The following is a 25,675-nucleotide window of genomic DNA, read 5'->3' as shown; positions in this document are numbered from 1 at the left end:
GTCTCAGTAAGTACCAGACCAGTGCTGAACATCACTGTGATGAAGTACACATGGAAAAAGACAGATACAGGCATCTGACCACATATGGAAAATGAAAAGATCCTGTCATCTTTCCTTGCTTGTATTGTAATGGCAATGAAGAGGTCCCATGACACTGACCAACTCCCAGTTAGCCTAAAAAAGTCTGTGCAGTTTCATCTGGACAGGATTGTTCAGCTCATGTTCTCAAATCCCTCATGCAATATCATTTTTGTTTTCCAAACCTAGTGGATATTTTTCACATTGGGGTTAATGATCCCTGAATATGTCTTACAAATAGCATTTTTTTTTTTTTCCCTCAAGATGAAAAGTGACATAACTTAGTAAATGGATATGCTTTGAAAAGCAATTCATGATTAACAGAGTTACTACATCTGTAACACCAGTAAGCACCATTCACATATATCAGATAAAATCAATTATGGAATGCGGTGTTTTATGAGGCTTTCACAAAGCAAGCATCAAGACATTGTCATATTTGCATTTTTGGTTTGATTAAATGCAACAAATAAGAAACTGCTTCATTCAGTGTAGTAATTGTTTTGCCAGTATACATACGTGTATGTGCCTGTAGTTATTTATCAGGCACTGGAAGTTCCCCCAGTCGTGTGTGCTTTGCAGAGGATGGAATTCCAATCAATCTTTGTTTCCTTTTTTCTGGGTATAAAACTAGGAGTGTTAAATCCTTTTATTTTTTTTTTTCCTTCCTTTATATTTTTTCCTTTTTTTTTTTTTTTTTTTGCCTTAATTTGCTTTTCTTGTGCACTGGTTGTGTTTCTAATTTCAGTCAGTGCTAAGCTGATGTTTACTATTTTTTCCCATTTCAGTTTCATACCTTTAGCAAATTATCATAAAGTCCACTGAAATTAATAACAGAACGTGTCAGCTAAGCAATGTTGAAAACACCTTAAAGCTGCGTGCATCAGGAAGCAGAACTGACAGTTCAAGAAGTGGCATTCTTCTCTCCCTATCTGGTTGATAGGACACTCCATTGTAGCAGAGATGTGCTCAGAGATGCTTGAAGTAACATTTTTCAGATGAGAAGTAAAACCCAGCACTAGCTGCCTTGATTAACAATTGAGATGAATTCTCTGTAAGAGAGGGAAAAAGTTATATCTGGTATTGAAATCATTTTTGCCTTTTAGGTCATGACAATAGAAATGTTTCATTCAGACACCAGACACTTTGTTTCCCTTTCCAACCAGGCATGCTGCTGAAACAGATGCTAGCACTGCTGTCACTGGTGGCTATGCTGGGAGGTCAATTGCAAAAGTTTTGTCTGCCAGCTATCCCTCACTTTTTAGTTTTTTTTTATCCTCATAGATTATAGTTATTCTTGTAAATATCAGCTGTGACTTCCATGAGGAAAGGAGGTAATGTCTGATTACTGTTCAAGGAGTAATAATAGTAAACGTCCTTGTCCTTGTAAACAGAAAAGCACTTTTTTGTTTGTTTGTTCACAACGTGATTGCAAAAGACATTTACTTCTAGTACTTAGTACAGGACAAAATTATCTTTTCCCCTGTATCATTATTTTGTGTTTCATTGTTATTTATCTCCACAGAACAGACAGCTATTTAAAATAAGAGAAAGGGCAACAAGATAAACCATTATAGTGGTAGAACTGAGCTAGTTTAGCTACCTTCCCGTTCTGTATCCTTTCAGCCAGTTATCCAGGTTGTCATGCAGTCACAAGAGAAACTACACAATTCTTTGTATAAGGTTAGAGGAGCACTCCTCTTCAACTACTTAGTTCATTTCAGTGTTGTTGGCATGTTACAAGGCATTTGCACGCTCTGAGGGATAAAGAACAAGGGTCACTACAAGCAAAATGTCTGTTGATCTAAGTGGACTGGCAAGACTAGAGAAACAACACACTCATATGCCCATACCTGCACATGTTGCAGGCACATACAATCACCTCATCAGAAGTTTTTAATTAAATATACAGATATCACACAAATCCTTTTCAGGCAGAATAATTATATCATTGAGTGATACCTCCTTACCACTGTCAGCTACTTCTGTGGAAAAGCCAGGAGCAAGGAGGGACGAGGCTCCCTTAAGCACAGAAGACTGTCCTTGATAAACAGGCTTGCACAGTGTTGGAGCAGTAACTCATCATCACCTTCTTAAAAATAAGATGTTGCTTCAAGTTGGAAAGCAACACTCAACTTTAGCCACTAAAGTAGCCACTAACTTAGCTACTAAATTTAGCTAAAAAAAAATAAAATAAAATAGACCAATGAATGTTCTGAAACATGAACTTTCACCCCTGGACTTATAAATTAAATAATTTTAATTCTTATTGTATTCATGTCAACAGAGGTTCCTTACTGATCATAAAGTTCTCCTTTATTTTTTTCCACCTTCTTTTTTCAGATCTATCATTTCAAATCTGGAATCAGATACTAATATTTTTACATGATAGAGTACAAAACTTCTCTTAATTTTTTATTTTAAACTCCACTGATCCCCCTTGTATTCCTGTTTTCACAGGTGAAAAGTAGAATGGCTCAGGTTGGAAGGGGCCTTAAAGACCACCCAGTTCCAACCCCCTGCCATGGACATGGACATCTCCCACCAGACCAGGTTGCTCAAAGCCCCACCCAGCCTGGCCTTGAACACTTCCAGGGATGGGGCAACCACGGCTTGTGCAACCACATATGCCAGTGCCTCACCACCCTCTGCAAGAAGAATTTCCTCCTAACCTCTAATCTAAATCTCCCTTCTTTTCATTTAAAAGCATTCTCCCTTGTCCTGTCATTGTCTGCCCAAGAGAAAGTTTGCTCACCATCTTCTTATAACCCTCCTTTAAACATTGAAATGCTTCAATGAGGTCACCCCAGAGCCTTCTTTTCTTCAGGCTGAACAGCCTCACTTCTCTCAGCCTTTCTTCATAGGAGAGGTGTTCCAGCCCTCTAATTAACTTCATGGCCCTCCTCTGGGCCTGTTCTAACATATCTAGATCCTTCTGGTTCTGGTGGCCCCAGACCTGAATGCAGCACTCCAAGTAGGACATCACAAGGGTAGAGTAGAGGGGGACAATCCCCTAATTCTCTCTGCTGGCCACATTGCTTTTGATGCAGCCCAGTATACTGTTGGCCTTCTGGGCTGCAAGCGCACACTGCTGACTCATGTCAAGCTTTTCATCTACCAGAATCCCCAAGTCCTGCTCTCAATGAGTTCTTCTAGACTGTACTCACAGCTGGGATTGCCTCAACCTTACACTTTGATTGCAGCACCTTACACTTTGACTTGTTGAACCTCATCAGGTTTACATGGGCCCACTTCTCAAGTTTGTCCAGGTCCCTTTGGATGGTATTCCTTCCTTCTGTTGTATCAACCACACCACTCAGCTTGGTGTAATCTGCAAACTTGATGAGTGTGAACTTGATCCCACTAAGTCATTGATAAAGGTACAGTACTGGTCCCAAGACAGCCTTCTGAGGGACACCACTCATCACCAGCCTCCACTTGGACATAGAGCCATTGACCACCACTCTCTGGGTGCAACCTTCAAGCCAACTCTTTATCCACTGAATGGTTCACCTTTCAAATCTCTCTCTCTCCAATCTGGAGATCAGGAAGTCATGTGGGGCCATGTCAAAAGCCTTACAGAAATCCAGGTAGATAATATCAGTCAGTCTTCCCTTGTTGATTGATGAAGTCACTCCACTGTAGAGGGCCACTAGATTGGTCAGGCATGATTTTCCCTTGTTGAAGACGTGTTGGCTGCTGGATCACCTTCTTGTCCTGCATGTGCCTTGGCACTGCTTCCAGGAGGATCTATTCCATGATCTTCCCAGGCACAGTGGTGAGGATTACTAGTCTGTCATTCCCCAGGCCCTCCTTTCTACTCCTCATGAAATGGGAGTAATGTTTCCCTTCTTCCAGTCACTGTGGACTTCACCTGATTCCAAGGACTTTTCAAATATGAAGAAGAGAGGTTTGGCAACTTCATCAGCCAGTTCCCTCAGGATCCTGGGTTGCATGACATCAGGCCACATAGATTCGTACTTGTTCACCTTCATCAGACGGTCTCAAACCTCCTCTTCACTTACAGTGGGAGGGACTTTGCTACTCCAGCCCTTGCCTAGAGGTTCAGGGAAATGAGAGACATGAGAAACCTGACTGTCAGTGAAGACTGAGGCAAGGAACACGTTGGGTACCTCCACCTTCTCTATGTCATAGAATCATAAAGTCATAGAATCAAGTCCATTGCTACCAGTTCTCCCTTCTAAATATAAATACTAAGTATGTAGCTATGCATTCTAAGCTTTCTAAGAAAATACTAAATTCCATAATTTTAAACTTATTTGACTATTTCATTTAAACTTATTAACAAGAGTATAAGTGACTTATTTTCAAGTTAAACATGGTTTCAGTAACTGTCCCAATGCTAGTAACTAGGCACATTTTATCAGAATTAATTTTAGCAGCTTTAGGAGATTAATGAGAATGGCACACTTGCTAAAATACAAGGGGTTTCAGCTGCTGTGACTGTCAGTTCCACTTCCTGATTTCCATTTCTTCTGTATTTTGAAGGACTTCACAAATCACAGTTGCTTGAATGGCAGCTGGCTAATCAGCTAACCCTGGTGGCAGAGGTATGCACTGTTTCATAGAGAATCATAACACAGAGCAAAAAATCTGAAACAAAACTGCTATATCAACCAAAACCGGGGAAAAGTGATCTATTTTGGATGTGAAAGGAAAAGAAAAGAAAAGAAAAGAAAAGAAAAGAAAAGAAAAGAAAAGAAAAGAAAAGAAAAGAAAAGAAAAGAAAAGAAAAGAAAAGAAAAGAAAAGAAAAGAAAAGAAAAGAAAAGAAAAGAAAAGAAAAGAAAAGAAAAAGATATGTAATGGAAGGGATTTTTTTTCCTACCACCTAAGTATATGAACAGCAGTTAATACACCTTATGACTACAGAGCAAAGTCCTAAAGACAAAACTTACATGATTCTAAAAAGTTTAAGTAAGGGAATATATAAATAAGAAACGGTACTCTTATTCTGTTAAGAAGTAGGCAGCCATAGGGAAAATATCTGAAATATCAGAGACTTCAAAACCTCTCTCATTTATACCACTTTCATTTCTTGTACATGTGTTATGTATAGAAGACTGGGAAGAAAACTAGCTATCAAAGTCAAAGCAGCTTTTAGTAAAGAGACAGAAAAAATAATTAGTGTGACTGGTTCTGAGGAAATCCCTATTGTACATAAAACTGAGACCAACTAACCCGTAGTGAAAGCAGTGAAAAAAAATGTGCCATGCAAAAGACTTTAATATATATGTATATATATATCTTGCTAACATTTTGGTTTGGAAATTATGTCACTAATTGGAGTTTGCTCATCTCCAGACATGACCTGTACTTTGCTCTGCTCCAGTCAGTGGACTGTGCCAGTGGAAAGGGAAGAGCAGAATAAAGAAACATAACCTGTATTCAGATGGACTTAGTAGAATTATTAGGGAGCACAAAAGTGTAATTCTGTTGTTATCAACTGAGAGAGCCAAAATCTCTTTGAAAGAAAACTCTAAACAATTAACAGACCTAAAATTTCCAGTCACTGAAAGGAATATGGAACAGTTGGTCATAATAAATGTAAACAATTGGTTGTGATATTACATTAGGAGACATTGGAATCTATGTCCTTGCTGTATCTTTATTTCTCTAAGTTGTGTGCATTGTGGTGGTTTTCAGTTAACTTGACAGAGTAACAGTATACAGTTAGAGCAGGATCTTAAAATTCCACCCCTAAAATTTACCCCTAACCCAGCCTCATACCTCCTGAAATGAAATGTTGCTTTCATACAGATGACAAGTGATTGCACATCTTGGTCAGGTGCTGATTTTGCAGTAAGTAGGTGCAACATGATAAATGGAACGATACATTTATACTTTTAACCACAAAAATTTTAATGAAATTTATACCAAACAGCCTCTGGGTCTCCTTTAGGGCCCCAGGGTATCCATTAGGGCCACACACATGGCATGATTATACCTGGGCACAGCACAAAGCCTTTAAGTGAGTGCATCAGTCAAGACTGACCTAAAATCAAACTGGGATTTAGGGGGTCGGTAACAGCTGTTCCACTGAATATTTAACTGCTAGCTGGATGCATCCCCAGATTTCATCATTTTTCTTTCCTCAGGCTCCTCAGCCTCATATCACATGTCCTCCTTAATAAATGTCTCCTGACCAGGGAGGGAGTAATATGGTACCTTCGCAGCCTCTTGCAATCTGATCTTCATTCAACTGAAAATGTCTACGTGCTTTTAGTGTTTAGTTACATGCTTATATCCATAGGGTTTGAACTTCCTTACTGAGCCAATGTCAATCATGGAGTTGTGCTAGAGTATTGTGCTTGTGGTAAGTGGTGTACAGACAAAGCACAGCTTTCTTTGGGTAAGTGTTTCTATCTGTATTGGCAAATTCTCCATGTTAATAGAATTTATATTGTCCCTGTGGCAGGCAGATCTGTCACAAACTCCTCTGAGCTCTGTGCTCATCAGGAGTTAAGAGACCTCAGGTAGGACACCCAGGACTGGAACTAGGCTCTGTCATATTGTTAGATCAAGATTAAGAGTGCTGGGTGACACAATCTCCTGGTCCAGCTCAAATTTGGCACAAGTTGGGGGGAAGTCCCATTATCATCATCATAACAGAAATAGTGTCAAGATTTTCCCTCCCAAAGTATCTAAATTTGAGTCCTGCTGCTAGCACTGAACTATCACTGAGCTCAGGACTCAGCATGACCAAGAAGCCATGAAGAAACAATGGCTCTGTGCACCTGCTGGGTATCTGTGCTAATGAGAGAATCACACAATCCTCAAGAGGCGATGGTTTCTCTCTGAAGGACATTAGCACAAGCTCCTGTTCAGCTCAGAATCATATCGACAGAGATGCAAAGAGTTGAAGCGATTAGTGCTACAGGTTAGATTTTGCTTTTTCTGCTTGTTCTGATTGAGGTACAGCAAAGGGTGTATCATTAGAGCAAGCTGCAAGCCATCAGATGTTCAATCTGGCATTTTGGAGGTAGGTGCATAATAGTCATTTACAAGTTCTGGAGAACAGCCTAGTGAGGACTGCAATAAAATGGTGAGCCCTTATATACTCATACAGATTGTCTCCCAGTCTAGCCTGTCTTAAAATATCCCCTGTTTTACATTGTGTTTGTCTGCTGGACTTTGTCATGCTGTTTTTGAAGGGGAAAGCTGTTGGCGTATGTTGTGTTACATGACCCATAGTAATTCCATATAATGCAGTCGTGGATGTGAACCTACAAGAGGATTTTGTTTACTGTCAGCACACAACCTTTTTCTTAGATGCCTAGAAGAGTTATTATACTGATAATGCCTCCACATGAAAGCTGGTATAAAGTCATTTGTGTTTAGTAAACTGTGTCTTGCAAACTGTTTCACTGCAGGCTATCATGTCTGAGTATATCTATTTCAGGCTAAAAAAGCAAATAAACGAACAACAAATTTGTGACACTTCAACAGGGTCTCCAATTTGCTCATATTTCCAAAAATCCTAAATGGTTGTTGCAAATGTTCTAGAAACCAAAGTGAATTGTTTAAAGTTCTATTGCATCATATATATAGATCACATTTATCTGTATGTGGAGACTATGTTTTCCCTGTTGACATCATTTCAGAGTCATTGTCTGTTTCAGCTGAGATATTGTTAATGGTCTTTCTTAATCCCAAAATCTATAGGTCAATGTATGCATAAGCAATAGCTCTTTGGTCTAAGGATGAAGTAAAAGGAAAGGAATTATTACATAGTGTGTTTTTATATGCACCATAGCTGGCTTTGCTCCATGAGATGTTGCCTTAAGCAGGAAGACCAGAAAAATAAGCAACTTTGATGAAAACCAGATCATGATGGGATCTGCAGAGAAGTGACTCTAACAGGACTCATTTTGGAGGAGTGTACAGTAAAATGTTTATTGTTGTCTCCAAATTCAGGCCACCATGAGAAACTACGCATATACCTTGATAGTCCATCATTTCGTTCTTGAAAGACATTCTCTGAGCTGACCTGCAATTAAAAAATTAGCTTCTTTAAACTAGTGGTGGCTAACCTACCAAGTATTTTTACCAAGAAGAGGTCAGCCACCAGAAACGTTTCTCCACACACAACCAGTATAGCCACTTTCTGAGTATCAGTCCAGTAATTCCAGTCTTGTAAACAGATTTGCTTCCAGCCATAACAGACTACACTTCTCCATATCCAAATCTATAACCCTTGCCCCATACCACAAGCCATGGTCAGCACCCTACACCAAGCTGCTTACTACTGAATGCTCCCTGGCTAGTGTACTTAACTGTTCCCTGCAGCCAAGCCAATCCAAGTCTCCTGCTTATTCCCTTCAAGCATTTACCTTTTCCTCACTCTTCCATGCAGCCCTCAGTCCCACAGTCGCCCTTCACAACACCAATCCAACAGAAGAAAAACCACCAAGCTGCTCCTTCCACCAGGACAGGCACCAACCATGCCCCAGGGGTAGCATCAGAGGGGTCAGCAGTGGCCATGAGCTAGCACAGAGTAGCTTGATGCACAAGTGGCCTGTGCAATAAGCTGGCCCACTCTGTTATTTTTTCCAGGATATATAGGTATAAATAATAGATTTAAATATATCACAGTACGTAGACATAGATAGATATAGATATAGGTGATATAGATATATATTATATATAGATAGATTAAATATAGATATAGATAGGTATATATGCATATAGATATAGATGATATACATGATATAGATATAATTTAGATATAGATAGATGTAGATGTAGGTAGATATAAATATAGATCTAGATTTAGATAGGTATTTTATAGATATGGATATGGAGAGATGAAATTACAGTCAGCTTTATAATAAACGTGAACTCTGGGATAACACATATCCATGGTATAGGTACATTGATTATACTTTTAACTTTGATGCAAGTTACCATATCCCATTTCTGTTTACAGCTCTAATGGGAAATCAGTTTCCTGGGCCCAGAATGAGAAAAGCAGCAGAGGAGCACACCTTTGGCAGAGGCTATCAATCCACATCAACAAAAAAGAGAACCCCAATCAAACTGCAGTGATCAAGCCTTTCTCAAAAAGCACAGATAGTAGCCGACACAGTAGCAGTGCTACATTTCCTGAGTCCAGTGCCAAAACACTTTATGATGTTTCAGAAGCAGAAGAGCAATACCCAGCTCAGTACAGACCACAGACTCCCTCACCTGTCAGCACCGTGAGCCACAGAACTGCTTCTGTTAGCCGAACAGAAGATGATGTCCCTACTTTCCAGTCAGAGCCTCCTCAGCGAAGTAGCTCCTCTCAAGGCTCCCTCATGGAGCAGATCAGTAGTGTGGTTACTCGTTTTACAGCGAATATCAGTGAGCTGAACTCTATGATGCTTTCAACAGCCACTCCAGGGACAATGGTGGCCACTCCTCTCTGCTCTTCATACCTGATTCCACGGGAAATCCAGCTCCCTACAACGATGACCACGTTTGCAGAGATCCAGCCACTTCCTTCCATTGAAGTCAACGGCGCTTCGCAGTCAGCCAGGAAACCTTCAAATGGCAGCGTCAAAGAAGGCACCTCAGAGACCCCATCAGCAAAGCAAGACCTTGAGGAGTTGGTAGCTTTAACTCCTCCTTCTCCTTTTAGAGACTCCATTGATTCTGGAAGTGCATCTCCCAGCTCTCCAGTTTCCGAATCAGCTCTCTGTATCCCATCCTCCCCAAAGTATGACACCCTCCTCATCAGAGATTATACTCAAAGTTCTTCTTCGCTGTGAATGTAGTTCAAGAAAATGTTGGATCTCAATGACTACAAGCAAGTAATGAGGGACAAGTCAAGCCTTCAAGATCTCCAGTGTTTACTCAGAGTGAGAGGCGTTGGGTCATCTTCTGAGAAACAGAGAGGAAGAAATGGAGTTACTTGATAAGTGGAAACATCAGATTAATGATGCTGTTTTAAAGACAAAATGACTCTTGGCAGATTATCGTGGCCTTAAAAAAACATGGGCTTTTCAGAAACACTGAATCTATTTTTGAGGGCTTATAAGGAGTCTGTTAAATCAGTTACATACCAAGTGCTTTGCTTTAGTATTACAATGAACTGTGTGTACAATATATATGGGAAAGGGGGGAAATTAGATTGTAAACAACTGTACAAAGGTTTGTTTGTTTACTCTGATTCCTTACCCAGAAGTGAACCTTGATCTTTTATCAAGAATAGAAGACCAAACATTGAATGTACATTTTCTAATAGACTCAAAGACTCAAATCTGGGACCAACCTATCATTCTTTCCTTCTTTCTTTTTTTTTTTTTTTTTTTCTATGAAGATCTCAAAAAGCAGTAATGTATGTTCAATAACTACCAAGCATTTTGCTGAAGCATATTGTGTTTGTGATACGTTATATGTGGATAACACTAAGATGAAGCTTTGCAGTGAGTGACTGCAATATGGAGGGCTTTACAAGTGACTTCTCAACTACACGTTTGTTTATGAAATTCTCTTCTATCAGTATTGAAAAAAATCAATTTGTTAACATTGGATTCACCTTCACAGCAACAGAACCCAAGGAAGATTTCCTGACTATTTCACCATGTTGCCAACTAATAACGAAGTAGCAAAAAATATTTTCTGGAGTACTGTTTTGTAATTCCCTTATCAGGGCAAGTTGTTGTGGTGAATATTCTCTTTCTAGCAGCATTACCAAGCTATATTATAGCTGCACTCCCTACTGAAATTAATACATTTTTACAGACGTTCTTGTGCTAACATTGCCAGTTAAAACACTTATTCGGGCTCCCATAGTCTTTGCTTGTAAGGAACAGGTAAACACTCTAAGGATTTTCTCCATCTTTTGAATGACAGAATTCTAAGAGACCAATATGGATTATGATGAATGTTAACTGCCAGTGGAAATGTTGTCATAATCATAATTTATATGCAGAGAAAAAGCCTGTGTCAAAATCTGCTTAGAGGTGGTTTAGCTACTCTTTAATAAGCAACAATTTTAACTTTATTTAGCTGCTGATGCCTTGCAGCTATGAACTGTGACAAAAATAAAATAAAAAATATTAAAAAAAAAAAAAGACACTCAAAGCAATACAGAGTAAAGGTTAAAGAAGAAAAGACCTAATGAGGTATGAATGAACAGAGTCCTATTTTTTCCTATATGAAGGTAGTACAGTTTAGTGCACTTCATACTGTCATGACACTTTTTTGATAAAGGCAGGAAAGGGATTTAAAGTTTGAATAGAAGCTAAATAATTTTTGTTACGTGTAGTTAAGCAGAACTGGTAAGTCAGGCCCTAAACGCACACTGTATTGGCTTCATGACATTACTCCATGACACAACTGTTCTCAGGTGCCAAACTTTTATGAGTTTTATTTTAATTAAGGATAGTAGGAAGTGGTGAGTAATGTTCTCCAGTTCATAGTTGAGTTGATACAGCCTTATACAGAAGACAGTTTCATGGAAGGAAGCCTTTAAATAAGGCTTCTTTGTTTCTTTTCAAAATATTTAGAACTTATTTCTTCAAAAATATAAATCAAAATTCATACACATTTTCTCTCCCCAAAGTCAAAAAAAAAAACAAAAAACAAAAAACAAAAAACACCACAAATATTTGAAATATTTGATACCAAAAAAAAAAAAAAAGATAAAAAAGCACATTCACATACTTTAGCAACAAACATTTTCTGTTCCTTTTAAAGTTAGTTTCACCATTATGTGTTGCATTCCAATTTACTTCTCAACAACATTAAAAAAAGGACTAGATGAATGAATCCAGGCTAACAGCTCAAAGACATACCTTAAGGATTCTGTACATCCTGCACAAGGCAGTGTTATCCAATATCTAGTGTATGAGCATGTTTATTTTGCCAGGTACAGTCACTTTCTAGCTTTGCCTATAGCATGAACCAGCAGGTCACAACCCAGCTCTATTCTGGAAGTCAGGTAGATACAAGTTATGATTGTAGGTCCTTGTTCCTTACCTTATTCTCTTTTCCTTGCACAAGTGATTAACACAGAATCAGTTCTGTGCAGCTGTGTAGTTTCCAAACCAGAGCTTGCTTTTGCCCTCCTGGTTCAGAGTACTAGCATGTCTCACCATTTGCTAGCTGCCCACATCTTTAGGAGAAAGCAGTTTCATAGGTTACAACTCACATTCAAGGAAAGGGCATGCCCAATCAGCCAAACATTCTCATATAGGGAGTCTAGACCACTTAAATGTTGTTCATGGCAGATTCATATGATAATGTATGTTTCCCATCAGTGCTATATATATATTTTTTTATATATATGTGGACTGTGATGAGATAATTAATGTGAATTTCAAAGGGATTCTAATTGTACACATTCTCTTATACTTTAAGCTGTTCACTAATGTCCTTACTACATCCTTCTTCAGCCTGAACTTTACCTAACCTTAAAGATCCTAATTTCTGAAGTGTTCTCCTTTGTTGGTAGACACTTATCCTGCTAAATGGAAATAAGTGGGTTTCACTGCACTGTGAAATAATGAACAGTGGAAATAAGGATTATACAGAGAGATGTAAAAAATAAAAATAAAAACTAAAATAAAACTAGTAAAAAGGAATGAGAAATAGAAGCTGTCAAACCATGACACAGCATAAATATACCTCTTATGCTAACAAATTGCAATTCTGCACAATCCTGGCCATAGCTATTGCTCAGAGATTCTTGACAACTTTTGTCTGTAATGCCAAGAAGATATATTTATGCATGTATGTGTGCATATGTATATATATGCACACATACAAAACAATCTAATGTCTGAGTGCGTATTTTCAGAGGCTAGAACCCTAGTGTTACACTACCAAATTTCAAACACTTGCTTACTCTCATTTTTGGAAAGAGTTCTGTATCTTTTGTATATTTATCAGCCAGAGCAGAAATTTTAATTGCACAAGGAACCCAGGACGGACCCTGCTGTAATAGTACCTCTGTTATCAGTCTATACTTAATGACTGTTAGGTCAGCATTAGCTTCTTCTTATAAAGAAGTCAGAATGAATTTTAATTTTACACACTGGAATGTGACAACTTTACTTTAAAAATGTTTAGATTTCGCCAAAGGGGGAAAAATTTGTGGAGGAAGAAGATAACAATCATGTATTGAACATGATTGCAAGACTGAAAACTCCTATGAAAGAAACCGGTGGGTTTCATACAAGAAAGAAGAAAATTATGAGTGACAGACAATATGATTTCATTATGATGTTTGTATGCCACTCTCGTTTAAGGTTTTTCATCCATTAAAGTATTAAAGTAAAGGTTACAATCATGAACACTTTCCAGTGTAACTAAAGAATGAAAGAATGTGTAAGTACCAGATGAATGGCTTGAAATTGCCTTCCATTTTAGTGCTGCTGCCAGAAAGGGAATTAAAGAAGTTGAAATTTTGTCATTCTTGACCACAGGAACCTCAGAAAATCATTTGTTTCTTTTGTGCTTGATGCCAACCCTGAAGATTGAAGGTGTAACCATCTTTGGAAGTTATAATTCTGAAATATATGTGAATCAGTCTAGCAGGCCAGTCGGGAAGAAATATTAGCAATACTAAAGAAGATCTATATTTTTCAATTGGCTCTGAAGAATAATTGCATTAACTTTGGAGATGTCCTTCCTTGTACTTCTATCTGAACATTTGATCCCTAGACTCATAGACATATCTTAGACCAGAGATTCTTAGATCATAGTCCGCAAAGCACTTGCTGATGCATCGTGGAAGTCTGATTGATCACAAAGTGATATGTTTTTTTTCCTTTGATTTCCAGCTACAAAAATGAATTAAAAGTTAAATGTTAATTAAAAATTAACTGGTAATAATAATAATAATAATAATAATAATTAATAATAATAATAATAATAATAATAAAAAGTTAGCTTGCTTGGAAGTTTATTCAGTTGCTGGATTTGCAAAAGGAAAGCATTGTGATCAAAGCTGGGAGAATGTCTAATCTCCAAAAAGACTAAATGGGAGGGACAATCTATGATTCAGACTCTGGGTGATAGTAGAGTTCACTTGGGAATGTTTTCTTTAGAGAGGACAAAACCAGAAAAACAAAGCTGTGGGTGTAAATTCTGCAGAGGAAAGAGAGCAGCTTTGCTGTTTCGCTTAATAATTCATTTATGAAGTGAGAGGAAAGAAACATGAAAGGGACAGACAGCATATTGAAAATATTGGGTCCAATTACTGGGCTGACCAGGACTGGGCTGACAGGACTTTGGTGCCTAAAGTTAGGATTTCAGTGAAATTTAATACCTACCTTCAAGACTCAATTTTAAAACCCCTGATCAGCTGCCACCTCACTCAGGCATCTAGCATTGCATCTCTGTATATTGTCAGAACTGCCCTCATCTTGACACATCTAAAGGTCTTTGAATCTAACTCAATGGAAAATCCATTAGGGATCTAGAAAATAGTGGTACCTGAATTTAGATTTCTGTATATCCCACGAGTAATTATACAGAGTTTACAGAACATATGTCAACAGGATTATAATCCCTATAAAGAAGAAATCTTCCTTTGTTTTAAGGTTGTGAATGTGGTCATGCTGCTGTTTAATAGTCTTGAGATTACAGCACTCAGGCAGAAGGTGAGAGACCAAAACTGAGACCCTGCCATTGTCAGAGATGATTGAAGTCTCCCCCCTGGTAGGAAAGTGCTCTGACTCTGTGTCAGGGCACCCTCTGTTCATCTCACTGAGGTAACTTCGCATTAGAGAAACACATTCAAGAGTTACAAAGTAGAAAAAGAAGAGTTACTCTGCATGCTGATAGAACAATTGGTATCGTTAGGGATAGTATGACCATTTAATATAAAATACTTTTAAAATCTTGGAAGCAGGGACTGGGTGAGTATTTTAACTCAAAAGAAGTGGAGCCAACATTTTTTCTGAGCTATATATTGGCTCAAAAATTACTTAAATCTTCCCTGCAAAGTGCTTTAGTGACAGGAAGGGGGGATATACCCTTCCTTACCTCTGTGTCTGCAACCATCTTGTCTTCCACCTGGAGTTCTGAGCCCTCTCCATGTGAAGAGAGAGTCTGAATCTTCTTTGATGGGTGAAGGAATTAAACTTGGGGTTCCTGTTTCTTCTCTAAAACTGCAGAAAAGAAAAAGAAGAAAGAAAGAGAAAGAACAATAACAAAAAACAAAGAGCTCATTTGATTTTCCTCCAGCCACCTTTTACAAAGGCAACCCATGTCTTAACAAAAACTATACCCATCTGCAGAAATGGGCATTTTATGTACACTGCATTTTGATATGGCTTGTGTAGATTCATCTCAAACATCTCTTTCTTTGTTGCATTGTTTTCTTTGGCACCAAGTTCTTCTTATGAATTTCACAGTAAGCATAGACTTTTAATAAAGGGTTCTGGCCTCCACACTAGAACCAGATACAATAAAAAAATGGGTATTATATTGCATAACTTTAAGTGCTGAAGTCCTTTGCTGGCACTGGCCCTTAAACTTTTGAGGTCAATGGAATCACTCCAGATTTATATCCATGTAAAGAAAATCTATGATTGATAGTCATGAGCCAAGTCTAAATCTTGGCTATTTGCTGGAGCAGAGAACAAAAAACACAGTTTGTTCTTCCCACTGTCTTTTGAACCAAGCAGCAGATGTATTTTATTAGGCTCATTCTCAAACCAACTTACTAGGCTTGGTGAACAGCACCTTCCCACTATTCTTCTTAAGCATTGCTACTCTAACAGGTATCCCAGTGGGAAAATTGTATCTGTCAAAATTGTATCTGTTATCACAAATCTGTTATGGGATGTGAGATAATAATCCCCAAAATAAGAAACAGGTCACAGTTTTCCTGCAGTTTCATGAATCTTATGAAAGGAAGTCAATACTGTCCATGAGCAACAAAATCATTCCTCTGCTACCCATTTCAGTGTGCACTGAACATATTAAATACTTCATCTGAATTATCTGAATTTACTTATTTTGCTATAGCTTATTATTATAACCTCTGTTGAAACCTCTGCAATTGCCACTTACAATTTTATACTGTGAATAGGGAAAAAGATACAGACCAGTGAAGCATAAAGGTAAGTAAAAAATTCATCTAGATGATGAATTGGTGTATGTGGCTGGTTTTGTCTTATCTGAGTAATGACAGTTCAAACAAACAATAATCATTAAGTCAGTCTGATCTGCCAAATGGGAACAAATATACTATGTATATTACATGTACTAATAGGATTATATGGCAGCTGCTGGTGGTATTTGTAGTTAGAAATCTATATAGAATATAGATGTTTTAGAGAGATGGTGCCAATTCTAAAAGATTTGTGTGGGCTACAAGTGCTTGTAATTATTATTATTATTTTTTAATTTGCTAATAACTTATGAACAACTGGTTTCAAACATTCTGTGAGCGTTTGTTCTTTTTTTATGTTGTTGCTGCTTATACTATTAAAACTAGAGAATGTAAAGTTATTATTTTGATGTGAACTGAAAATGATTTTTCATAAAATTTAACATTTTTATCAGCTTTGGTTTTGCTTTATACCTGTACAAATGTAATTTATTTTAGCATTGAAAACCACATTTGCCTGTTTCTCGATTGTCTACATCATGTTATAATTGGTGTTTATGTAGAGCCAGGTACTTTTTGAACAGTATTAAAAAAATCCTGTGATATGACTTAAATTTTGATTTTTTTTTCCTTTGAAATGCTTACAGCTATGTTTTCAATGCATTTTCCTGCAAACCAGGTGTGCATAAACACAAATTCTTAAGTAATATTTCTTGTTTTCTGTACTTCTAAAGGATTAACTTTACAATAATAGTTACATAATGTTCTAATATAATTAGATCCTATTCTCTTTCAAAATAAACACAGTATAATTGATGAGGTATACATAGATTGTCATGTCAGGAGGAAGTAGTAAAATAATTTAGTCTAGAATAAGACACACACAAAAAGCTGTTCAGTCAGAATTCCTACATCAAAACATTAATTCTGTAGTTGTTGTAAGAAACCACATTACTCCTACAATTGCAGTATCACATCATACCCTGAATTACAAACAGAACATCAGAGAAAAATTTCTATATCCTTTACTACTTTGGTTTATAGTGGTCTGCTGTTCTTGCCACTACAAATCAATGACTTACTTCAAATCTGTCTTCCTTCTGTTTCCAGCCAATGGATTTTGATGGACATTCCCTGCTAAAGGAAAAACAACAACAATAAAATTCCTCTTTAGAAATCTCTCCATGTCATTCCACAATCTGGTCTTAGACTGTCATGCATCTGGAATAATTGCACTGCATACAGTAAAGCAACAGAATGTAAACTGCAGCCCTCAGATAAAAAACATCATACATATTATTTTCTAAATACATTTCCAGAGAGCCTGATGGTGTTTTTTATTTGCTGTAGAAGAATTAAGGGGAAGAATTTCATGTCAAAGTGGAAAGAAAGTGGAAGTAAGCATCTCCAGCTAAAAATAATGTAAATTCACATTGTGTCTTTGAACTGCCTAACAGTTCAAACCTCAAAGTACTTTCAGTGCAGTGAAACACACTGCTTTAGGTGAAGAATGTTTTAGCAAAAGAAACAGTACAATACTGCACTTTGGAGACAAAGATTTTGGCAACAACATGCACTAGCTTGCTTCACTAAAGTACAATGTTGCAGAATATTTATTTATTTATTTGTTTGTTTGTTTTAAGAATATATGCAGGAGCACATCTTGGATAATTTTTGTTTGAAAAAAAAAATAGTTTTTGCCATCTGCATTCCCTTCTCTCAACTGTGTTTTTTATGAATTTCTACTATCAATACATTCTGACCTTCATAAACTAATAAAACATCCCAGGTTTAATTACAAATTAGAGTTTACATAGGAGGAGAGGGGTAAGATTCCAGCTTATGCCTTCAGAAATATCATAGCACTTTTTGTGCTGAGCACTTTGGGTCATTTTCTTGAAAAGGTTTGTGTCTATTTTCTCTGTCTGGATTTTAATCTTTCTTTCATGTTTGGTCTATAAATGTCATCTGATACCAGAAGACAGCACTGCTATTGTTCCTACTAAAATTATTAGCAGTATTAATGATAATAATCATAATAATAACAACAACAATAACAACAATACATCATTTTGAATGTGGAGGGTTGTTTTCTAAAATGCCACTCCTAATCACACACATTATTTCAGCTATCTAGTTAGGTTATTAAGCAGCAATAAGTAAAGTGTCCCTTAAGAATAAGAAAGAAAGTTCATGACTTCCCTTGACCCTGCTTAGATGAACTAATGCATGTATTACTATAGTAGCTTCTTTCCTTCTCCCACCTACCTTCTGCTCACAGCAAGGATGGACCTTGGGAATCAGGCTGGAATTTTAAAACAATCTGTCTTTGTGTCTCCTCAGGGCTGTTTAATAACTTGTTTTCCACTTGTAGGTGTTTAAGGCCAACCTACACTGGAATGTATAAACCATTTGTTATAGAAAAAGAATTAACTAGGTTGCTTTCACATATATGAAGACCTCTGTGATTTATTTACTATTTCTTTCAGGGATGTTCAACTTAAAACCAACATCTGCTTTTATTTGTTTGTAAGCCAAGTCTTACAATTTATTCAATATTTTTTAGCTAACACAAAGCAGCTAACATGATTGTTCAGTGTGATTTCTGCAACAGGGTACTAGAAACTTTCCTTCTCATAACTTATCATATTTAACTCTTTCCCAAAGATTAGTAAACTAAAATAGTAAGCTAAAATCTACTCTGAAAAATGTTGACTGGGTTTTATCACATATGTTATCTCTTTCTCTCTATGTATATATATGTGTGTAAAAGGAGGGAGACTTCAGAGTTGTGCCTGTTTAGTAAGGAATGTTTGAATACTAGTCAGAAATATATGTGGTGTGTTATACACACTGCAGGCCGAAGCTTGGTCCAAAAGAAAGCAACTTCCAGGACTTGGATCTTCTCTATTAAGTACATTCAAGCTGAGCCACTATTCAGGTTGGTCCAGAGCTTCAATTATGAACATATTTAAAATAAGTATTAAAACAACAAGGATGTCAGTTGAATGTCAGCTTAAGATTCACTTTAGACTCACATGTAATGGTTTAGATACATCACTGTTGAATATGGAGAGGAAGGTGGAAAAAGGATATGCACTTCTGAGAATCTCAGTTTAGAACTGAAAGGACACAAGTGACTTCTGAGGACGAAAACCACTACAAAGTGTTCACAAATTATGGTTCCAATTCAAGGGTACAAATAAAATGCCAGCAAGGTAAAATAAGAGAAAGAGATGTTCTTTGTCTATGTAGAAAGACTAAATGTAGCATATGGAATACTGAAACAAATTGACCAAAGAAAAAAAAAAAAAGAAAGAGGACACCAAAACCAAAAATTCAGTATAAGAATCAGAAATAAAATGTATCAGAAATATTTTCTGAGATATTACTAGAAATGTAGTCTTTAGATTATGAATTCAGAAAGGAACTAAAGGGGCCAACACAACACTGGAGGCCCACCTGAAGGTAGACCAGTCAAAAGTGCTAAATACCACATTGCCAGGCTGTGGATGGGAGAGCATTAAAGAGTGGGAGAAAAACCATTGAATGATCTTAACAAGGTCAGTTGATTTCCGTGACAGTGTAATATTGAAATCCTGCCAAGAGCTATAAACTGTGTGAGACACCAATATTTCCTCCCAGATTAATTTGTTCCATTTCCTCCTCAGAGTCTTTTTCTTTGTAATATCCTGTCCAGAAAGATGCTGGATAGTTAGGTAACGGCCATAGAAAAATCTGTTATTAAGTTTGTGCACTGAAGTTGGAAACTCTAAGACTTGCCACATTCTTTGGGAAGACAAGTTTGGCAAGTATAACCCGTATGTGAATACCAAATGTCAGAAAACATTCAGCCAAACAGCAGACTCCACCAAGCTCCGTCTTAAAGCAATATGAGAGAGTGCCTTGGCTTGTGCCACTTGCAGTTTATCTCTGCTGCTGTCCAAGTGGCCCTGGGAGGCTTGGAATGAGGAGTTCATTTGGTTACAAAATACCAGGTTTTTTGGTTGCACTGCTGCTCCAACACCAAGCAGCATCTGTTGAGGCTGGGGGAAAGCAAAATGATAGCCTGATTTTAACAAGATGCATGTGTCTCCACTGAGTTAAAAAAAAAAAAAAAATGTAGATGAAAATCCATAGCTGAACATGATTGCAGAGAAGTCCCATCTGTGGCAAATACCCACAAAAATAAAGGGAAGCTCAACTGGCAAGAACAGCTTGAATTTAGTCCAAGAGAGTGCACATTTCTTGTACCATGCAGCAAAATTTTATTTGCCTGTAGCTTTGTTAAAACAGGCTGAATGCCAAAGGAAAGAGCAGAAAATATATAGGATTGGATAGAAAAGGGCAACTCTACTGTGATGGATTACATGAAAGGATAGGAATTACCTTTGCTCTATTATTTTGCAGTTATCTGCTGATGACAGCCCATGGGATAGTGAGTTTCTAATTTCTTCATTGTCCTTTCACTACCCCAAGCAGGCAACAAATTCACAACATGATAACTGACAGAAGATATTTTATCATCTGATACTGCACTGATAATGGTTGCCTTCAAAACAGACAAGATATAAGCGATGAGTCAACACTGGCTGAGAGGCAATATGCAGTCAGCTGAAAGAAGCAAAACACCACATATGTTTTACCAAACAAGGTAAAGAAATAGGTTACAGCACTATAAGCGTTGAATAATTTCACTAAAAATACTGATGATGAGTGTGAATTAGACTTATGTGTATGTAACAGATCAGTCTGATGCTGTGTTCAGAATGACTGACAGTGTAATATACTTTACAAATACTTGCTATATTTGTTTGTAATTAAAAAAATCCATAGCAGAAGTTTGTCAGAGAATGTGTAGCTTTTGTTAATCTGTATTTTTTCCCAGCCTCTATATTTTGTAATTGTCAATATATATTTTTTAGTTTTTCTTCTCTTTGAATTTTCCTCAGAAATTTGTCTATAACAAAAAAAAAAAAAAAAAAAAAAAAAGAATTCCACTGGAAATCTCCTACAACGTCTTGCCTTTTTTATATTAATCAATCTTCGGAAATTTTACATTAGTATTGCCAGTGCTGGTTATTTTTTACCTAAACTAAAACCCAGAAAAACAAATCCCAGTTATAATTAAAAAAATTGGAAAACAGACATAGAATTACTTACCCCATGACTAAGTTGTAAATTTATTGTTAATACAATTTGTGTTGGAGCTGGTAACAGCCCATATGCATCAACAGGTGTAACATTCCTGGTAAGAGCTGAAAGGGAATAATTTCCTGGAGAACACTTGTTCATAGAAATACCATTCGTTCCTTCCTCTGCATAAAGACAGAAGTAAATCCAGCACTATTCAGATTTACATTCAATTATGAGTTATTAGCAACATTTTTTTTGGGGGGGAGAGTGCAGGAGAGAAAGTTAAATCTCACTCTCCTCAGTGATGAAAATGGTTCCAAGGGATATACCAGATAGTTAAAGGGCATTTAACCAGGTTAAATACCCGTAATTAACTCCCTATACCCATTGGCTAGGTGATAAACATGTAGTTTACACACACATTGCATGACTTTACAATAGGCAGTTTGGTATGTGACTGGTCAAGGTGGCATTTTAAGCAGCTGTCTTCAATAGGGCCTCTTTCTCATAACACGTTCTGTTTTCTAAAGATGCCACTTCTGCACACAGAATAAATGACTACTTTTATTTGCAAGGTTTTTATCAGTAGACAGCAGTAAAAATATTCTAATTGCTCATCACCTTTGTTTTCCTGTTTCTCTCTATAACTTCCTTCTAGAGCAGATAAATGCCTCTGACGCTGTATTTCTGCAGCATGTCATCTCACATTGCACAGCACCTGACAGGTGAAGCATGTTACCTACACAAGGAAATAAGATTTTTTTTTTCTTCCACCCACACTTCAAAACAAAAGTCATAGAATAGGTCAAATGTAATTACAGTTCGTATGACATGGTTTCATGCTTTGAACATTTCTTTATATTTGTCAGCTTAGATTCAAGTGACAATAAGAGGTTTTCTGATATTCAAAGCCACTGTGATACTAGCTATAATAATTGAATTTGACATTTTCAGTGACTAATTGTATCCATGCTGTATCTGAATGATTTTTCATAATAAACATCTTTGCATGAGAAGTAGAGCAACAAAAAAGGATCATTTGTGACAAAGTGCTACGAAGTTTTAAAAGAAAAATTAATTAACTATTTTAATATTATTTTAGTATTTTGTGATAGTAACAGCATTTGTCTCAATCATGAGGATAGAAAATATAATGAGTTAATTTCTTTGAGAGATCTCTTACTTATTGGCCTTGATACATGTGGTTACTGTGAGTTGGCAGGCCATGATCACCTGAATGCATTCATCTTGATGGAGCAATGCAACTGCATGGTAAAATGTATTATTTCAAATATTCTTCACTGAATTTTAAACTACACAACTTTTGCCTCATTTTTGCCACAAGGTTAAAGCATACAGAGTCAGTTATGCATCACTCAACATACAGTAAGTCTGCAAGCTGAGAAGTACTTGACAACCCAAAATAAAACCAAACAACCAAATCCCTTTCTCCCTAGTATTCTCCTTAAACAAATAAAAATTTAGCATTATTGAATAACACTAAAAAAAATAAAAACAAAACAGAAACTAAAAAGAGAACAGATGAAGAAAAAACAGGCTCTAAATTAATGTTAGTTAAAAGGAAGAGAATTTTGGTGTACTGTAAAACAGATCAATATGTGGGCTAGGGAAAAAACATGAATAAAACATATCATGTAAATTCTACCTTCCTAATTCCATTAGCTGTGTTTCCACTTTTAAAAATGATAATAAAATTTTGTTTTGCACTGATATCATTAACATTGCAAAATCCTATTGAAGACAAGACAGTGATAGATTTTTATGCAGTGTAGCAAACCTAAGGCCAATCCATGGTGGATAATTTAAGACTGACCCTGAAGACACCCTGTGAACCATCTTGTACTCAGTAGGATTTAGCTAATTATCTCTATAACTTGTAAAAAGACCAAGTTTGGTTCTGTTACAGGAAGAATTTAATGGTCAGTTTAAAAGGTCTGAAACCCTCTCATCCATTCTACTCCCTCAGCATAGCTTCATTCAGCCTAGGTTGTGTAGGCAGATATTCTGATCCAGGGCAATAAATCATACAGATAGAACCTTAGCTTTGCCACTTCTACACTTCCCATCTCAACTGCTACTTGATTAAAGTATTTGCAAAAAAGCCTGCGAAGAATAATATCTTCACAAAGCTCTTCCTGAGGGTTTATTTCCAAATAGGGTTATTTAAGCAGTTTTTCTTCCATCTAGTACAGTCCTACTTTCTAATGTCAGAAATCCCTTTGGTGGAGCAAGAATGGTGCTGGCTGTCAGCTCTGTGGATTTTACTGTCTTGTCACATCAGAGATAATCCTATTATTTCTTCCTTGAACTTGCATCATAAGGGTGAAGAAAATGAAAAGCTATAAAACAAGAGATAGAAAAATGAAATAATACCCACAACATGTGATAGTGTAGAGAAGGCTGCAACTATCAGGAAATTTTGAGGTGGTACAGTTCATTCCAACCTGTTCAATTCTTTCTTATGTTTTATTACTGGCTCAGCTAATTCTCAGTTTCAGCTACTCCTCTCTGTCTTTGAATCAAATCTCTAATGAGCTAGCTACTGTAGCCATGATCTCCTACAAATCTTCTATGAAGACTATGCAGAACAATTAATTGAATTCATTCATCCCAAATCCTGCGTAACATCCTTAATTCATCTTCTCTTCTCTCACCCCAATAAATCAATAACACTTTGGCTCTTCTTGATTGCTTGGAGCCAGCTAAAAATTATCAGTGAATGCCCCATAAACATATTTTTTTGTTATTGTTTTTGTTTTTGTTTTTCCGATATGCATTTCTTAAGCTAGCCATTTAAACTTGGCTAAGGAATTCAGCTGAAGTCTTTTTTTTTTTTAAAAAAAAAAAAAAAAGCTGTCTCCTGATAAGCAGCTCTTACCTCCCTCTTACATCTCCTTTTCTCCTTTTCCCCACTCCTTTCTACAATTACACATCATGCTATGTCTTCTTGTGTGTGGTGGAAATATTAATATTCGTTAAGGAGAGCATAGGTTAGGGCTTGATATTTTTTTCGAATATACTGAAAATACTGCTGTCACCCTTTCACAACTGAATAAATACATTAGTCTTAATGCCAACATACGTATGGATAGTTGCATCCTGACAGAGGTACTGTTTATCTGTCTTTGTTTATTATTTTCCTCTCGTTTGGTCTCACATAAATGTTGCACAAAGCCAAAGTGAGGAAATCAAACTTTTACAAACACTGCACATTAGCCTTCATGCTCATTGGTTTCATGCATGGTGTCATGATGAAAATTCTTCACCTCAGAAGACATCTGCTCCTTAAAGTCACTGGTAAGTATCAGATGGTTTTCAGAGTGAATTAGATGTACTGCAAAACATAGTGTAGACAGTTTTTCTTTTTAGCTTTCTTTTTATTTTCCCAGCATCTGTGAAGTTATTATTGGCAGATGCAGACTGCTTTCTGAACTGGTGCCCCTTTTCAAATTACATCAGCCATACCGAGTTAATGGACTGTGTTTCAGCAGAGTGGGTGGGTGGCGAACCACACAGAGTTATTTAGCATTCAGGGAGCCTTTTCTTTCCTTCTTGTCTAAAATTGTTACTTAAGCCTCTGCAGTTATCAAGTAGCAAGTGCCATTGGAACCTGTTTAGCTTACCCTTCTGTTCGCAGGGGATAACTCTACAGTAAGGCCAGTGTAACAAAAGATTACACCACTGTTCTCTGAATAGCTCTCGGTGCAATACAGTGGGGCTGGCAAAAAAAAAAAAAAAAAAAAAAAAAGACTGCTGAGATGATGCTGAGAAAGAAACCTTCTCCACTAGAGAAATACAGGAAGCAATGCTGTTTCATTGATATTCTTTGTTCTCATCCATGATGGTTACAGGAAAAAATGGACTGAGGTTGCAACTAGAGTAACTAGCATAAAGTACCACTGAATGCACCAGAACTGTATTGATTTATATCAGCTGGGTAATGGAGGAGGAAGCAAGCTCAGTTTTGATAACAACCATAGTGAAAGCCAGCTTGACCTTTTTTTAAAAAAAAAAAAAAAATATATTTATATATATATATTTATATATTTTAAAAAGCCAGTTTATCTTCAAAGACTCTAAAATATAAATAGAAAAGTCAAAGGAGAAACAGAAAACTCACACCAAGAAAGTGATATATCCACTCTCACAAAGTAGGGCTGTGTTTTAACACTAAGGTTCCATGCTGCTCGTGCCATTAAGGTGTTGATGTATTTGAGAAAGTTTTAAGCTACCTAGCCTAGGGAAAGTTTACATTCTAGTAGAAGTGTCGCAGGACTGACCTGTGATCTTAGCAAACAATTAGATATAGATCATGCCATGTTTTTCATTGCCACAGATTAAATGATATTGATAACTGACCTGTGTGGTT

At 36.9% G+C, this 25,675-nt stretch overlaps 1 protein-coding gene across 3 annotated transcripts in view; it reads left to right on the top strand.

Annotated features, from left to right (window-relative positions):
* Window positions 1–9,850, top strand: part of GRM5 (glutamate metabotropic receptor 5) — a gene marked incomplete at both ends in the record, with an annotated part of 269,036 nt that extends 259,186 nt beyond the window's left edge. For all 3 annotated transcript variants that reach the window (XM_084292099.1, XM_084292098.1, XM_084292097.1), the window contains one exon: window positions 9,028–9,850. In XM_084292099.1, coding sequence (XP_084148225.1) covers window positions 9,028–9,850 — 823 coding nt within the window. The remainder of the gene's footprint in view (window positions 1–9,027) is intronic.
* Window positions 9,851–25,675: the final 15,825 nt, after the last annotated feature.

This window comes from Netta rufina (genome assembly GCF_964035555.1).
Source record: "Netta rufina genome assembly, chromosome: 1".
Taxonomy (NCBI): Eukaryota; Metazoa; Chordata; class Aves; order Anseriformes; family Anatidae; genus Netta; species Netta rufina.
The sequence above is the reverse complement of the archived record's forward strand: the minus strand, read 5'-3'. Positions and strand labels throughout refer to the sequence as shown.